We start from the raw sequence: 4,039 nt of genomic DNA, 5'->3' as shown, positions 1-4,039 counted from the left end.
CGCTCCTGACGCCCTCCCCCAGCTCTGAGCGCGAGGACCCGCCCCTGGGGGCCTGCCACCACCCGTCGTCGCCCCCCGAGGCCCTCGAGCCCCCCGTGGCCCCCGCGCCAGATACTACTCGGAGTTGGGGCGGGGGCAGCCTGGGCAGCAGCGGGTCTTTTCGTCCGCGAGCGCCGTCTCCGGGGAGCCCCTTGGGCGCCACCTGCTGGGGCCAGGGGTTGGGGTGACGCCGGGGCATGTCTGGCCCTGCGCTCAGCTCAGGGCATCCTCACGCCCCGGTGGGGGTGGGGAGGGCCGTGCGAAGTGCAGCGAAGGGCACAGACCAGCCCCCCAGGCCATAGTGCCCAGGGCGGGGTCATGTGGTTTGGGAGTCACGCCGCTGGTTCACCTGGCAGTGAGTGGCTTCAGGCTAGCGCTCGCCCAGCCCGTGTTTCCTCACCTGCCAAACGTAAGAATACACGCCTTTCTCAGCTGCTGTGACGTTTCCGTGAGTGAGTACGTGTAAATTTCAGAGACTAGTACCAGGCACGTTGTGCGTGCTCAACATTGTTGTTGTTGTTATTTACAAATAATTGTTCTTGGGGCGCCTGGGTGGCTCAGTCGATTGAATATCTGACTTCAGCTCAGGTCATGATCTCACAGTTCGTGGGTTCGAGCCCCGCCTCGGGCTCTGTGCTGACGGCTAGCTCAGAGCCTGGAGCCTGCTTCTGTGTCTTCCTCTCTCTCTGACCCTCCCCTGCTCACGTTCTGTATCTCTTTGTCTCTCAAAAATAAATAAATGTGGGGCGCCTGGGTGGCTCAGTCGGTTAAGCCTCCGACTTCGGCTCAGGTCAGATCTCACGTTCGTGGGTTCGAGCACCGCGTCAGGCTCTGTGCTGACGGCTAGCTCAGAGCCTGGAGCCTGCTTCCAGTTCTATGTCTCCTTCTCTCTCTGCCCCTTCCCCTCTCATGCTCTGTCTCTCTCTGTATCAAAAATAAATAAAACATTTTAAAAAATTAAAAAAAAATAAATGTTAAAAAAAATTTTTTTAATAATCGTTCTTTAGGATTTTGTCTCAGTTCCCCACATACTAGCTTTGCCACCTTGGACAAGCCAATTGATTTACTTTCCTTAGTGCTTTTATCTGTAGAACGGGGATAACGGAGCACCTGCTCCTTTGTCCCTTAGCGTGCGGTAGGACTCAAGTCCTATTACGCTATTAGTGCTCTGCTGGGAACCGCTTGAACAGGAAGACCCGCTCAGCAGTTGCCCAGTCCTGCTGGGGCCCCAGGGCCCCTTAGGTGGAGATCGCGTTGAAACTACAGATGCCCCAGGTTCTAACTCAGTAGGTCTGGAGTGGGGCCAAGATGCATTTTTTTTTTTAAACAAACTTCCCCTTTGGGAGACAGAGCTCCACACCTGTCCCCAGCCTCTGACACTGGGGGGTCTTGGAGCCTGTTCTTCCCTACCATGCCCCGCTCCCAGATTATTGTCTGCTCTGAGCTGGCTCCTGGTGTCACACTCATCCTAGTGTGGCTTCTGGGTGGGTCCTGAGCGGGTCCCTTGAGTTTAGAGCCCCCTAACCGGTGGGCTGGTCCCTGGTCCATCTGCTGGACCCTCCCTGCTGCCCCCTGGGCCTCTTCGGGGTCATTGTGGTCCACCCCTCACCCAAGGCCATGTGAGGAGTAGGGGGGGGGGTTCTCAGGCCTGGAGACAGAGGGTGGGACAAGGCTGCCCTCACAAGGGGGTGGCAGGACCCCTGACCAGGGCAGCCAGGCCCAAGCCAGCGGCAGAAGGCCCAGGGTTCCCCTACCCTCTCTGGATTTGGGAGGCCCATGTGGGTCAATTCCAGCGGGGTAGGTCTGGAAGTCCAGCTTCCACTGGGAGGCGGGGCAGTAAGAATGCAGTGGTCTTGGAAACTACGAGAACCAATTTCCAGTCCAGGCTCTGCTTCTGTTTGCTTCGTAGTGCTGGACAATCCGTCCTTCCTCATGGCTCCCTGGTAAAACAGACCGCTGGATGCCCATCTGTGACTCTTGGCCGGGAGGAGGGAGGGGAGAAGCTTGTATTGTGAAAGCGGAGTTGGGGAGAAGGCTTGTTTGGACCAGCAATTTCACTGGCGTGGTACCACTGGACAGTTTGACAAGCCGGCGTGGAGGAGGTATCATTGCCGGTGTATTTCCATTTTCTGCAAATACTCTTGAACCAGGGACAGAAGGGCATCCCTCCTTGGGAAGTTAGAATATTGAGTGGAGAGGTGAACTATTTTTTTTTTTTTTTAGTTTATGTATCTTGAGAGAAAGCAGGAGCAGGAGAGGGGCAGAGAGAATGGAGACAACAAGAATCCCAAGCAGGCTCTGCACCAGCGCAGAGCCCATTGCAGGGGCCCAGACCCACGAACTGTGAGGTCATGACCTGAGCCAAAGTCAGAGGCTTAACTGACTGAGCCACCCAGGAGCCCCAGGAAGGCGAACATTTTTTATATTTATTCTAAGAGTATGTGAGTTTAAAAAATAAATGGATGAGGAACACCAGACTAACTACATGATATTTTTAAATGCTTATTTATTTTTGAGAGAGAGAGAGCATGCACGTGCACATGAGTGGGAGAGGGGCAGAGAGAGGGAGGCTCCAGGCTCTGAGCTGTCAGCACAGAGCCCAACGCTGGGCTTGAACTCATGAACTATGAAGAGGTCAGATGCTCAACGGACTGAGCCACCCAGACACTCCCAGCCTAACTACCTGATTTCTAAGGACCCCTCCAGCTCCTGTATGCTACAAACATTTCACGATCAACTACTGTGTGCAAGGCTTGATGATCCAGAGATGCAAGAAGCTTTGAGGTTGGGGCCGTCAGAGTCCAGGTGTAGGGAAGGGACTTTCTGTTCCATTGACAAGAAAAAAAAGTAGGGGTGGATTTGCAGGCACCCCTAGAAGAGCTGGGCTCAGAGCTGCCCCCATAAGATTATTACACACCCGGAAATTGAGATTGCTCAGGGTTTATCCCCTTCCCTTAGAGACATGGAAAATGGAGCTCAGGAGAGGGGCCCAGGCCGGGGGACCAAGTCTGAACTGTAGTACTCTGGAGAGGATGCCAAATACTGTCTACATAAACAGATTTGGGGGACTCAGCTGCAGTCTGCCCCCGCCCCCCCCCCAGCTTTGTCATCAGAGCAAACACACCTCAAGTACCTCCTGTGTGCAGAGCCCAGAGGAAGGAATTGTAAATCTAAGACCAGGAATCAGTTTAGGAAAAATGAACTTAGGATGAATATTGTCTATATACTGACAGCACACTGCAGGCACAGGGCTGAAGGCTCCACACTCAGAACATAGGAAGTGAGTGAGCACACTGGTCTGGAAGAAGAGGAGACTGAGGCTTAAAGGGGTTCACAAGGCCTATCCACCTGCAAACTCATCATATTTCCATCAAGTTTGCTTTGAAGTACCCTCCAGAATTTCTCTATATAGGAGGAACCTATGGAAGGGCAGGATTTTTGGAATGGGAACTTCAAGGACTTATTCTGCTTATTTGGTGTAGCATCCCCTTGGCACTGTCAAGGGCCCTTCTTTTTCTTTCTTTCTTTCAATTTTTTTAAACATTTATTCATTTTTTGAGAGACGGAGAGACACAATGTGAGGGGGGGAGGGGCAGAGAGAGGGAGACTCAGAATCCAAAGCAGGCTCCAGGCTTTGAGCTGTCAGTACAGAGCCTGATGCGGGGCTGAACTCATGAACTGAGAAATCATGACCTGAGCCAAAGTCGGCCACTTAACCAACTGAGCCACACAGGCGCCCCATTTCTCTCTCTCTCTTTTTTTTTTTTTAATTTTTTAATGTTTTATTTATTTTTGAGACAGAGAGAGACAGAGCATGAGAGGGGGAGAGACAGAGAGAGAAGGAGACAGAACCAGAAGCAGGCTCCGAGCTAGCCGTCAGCACAGAGCCTGACGCGGGCTCGAACCCACGAACCTGAGATCTGTCCTGAGCCAAAGCCGGAGACTTAACCGACTGAGCCACCCAGGCGCCCCTCTCTCTCTTTCTTTGTTTCTTTGTTTT

At 53.1% G+C, this 4,039-nt stretch overlaps 1 protein-coding gene across 1 annotated transcript in view; it reads right to left on the bottom strand.

The window, feature by feature from the left end:
- C13H9orf50 (chromosome 13 C9orf50 homolog) overlaps positions 1 to 382 on the bottom strand; it is a 7,029-nt gene extending 6,647 nt beyond the window's left edge. Inside the window, exon 1 of the mRNA XM_029921064.1 lies at positions 6 to 382. Within this exon, the coding sequence (XP_029776924.1) occupies positions 6 to 238 (233 nt within the window). The 5' untranslated portion in view covers positions 239 to 382. The remainder of the gene's footprint in view (positions 1 to 5) is intronic.
- Between the last annotated feature and the right edge of the window lie 3,657 nt (positions 383 to 4,039).

This window comes from Suricata suricatta, chromosome 13 (genome assembly GCF_006229205.1).
Source record: "Suricata suricatta isolate VVHF042 chromosome 13, meerkat_22Aug2017_6uvM2_HiC, whole genome shotgun sequence".
NCBI lineage: Eukaryota > Metazoa > Chordata > Mammalia > Carnivora > Herpestidae > Suricata > Suricata suricatta.
This window is presented reverse-complemented; position numbering and strand designations above follow the sequence as displayed.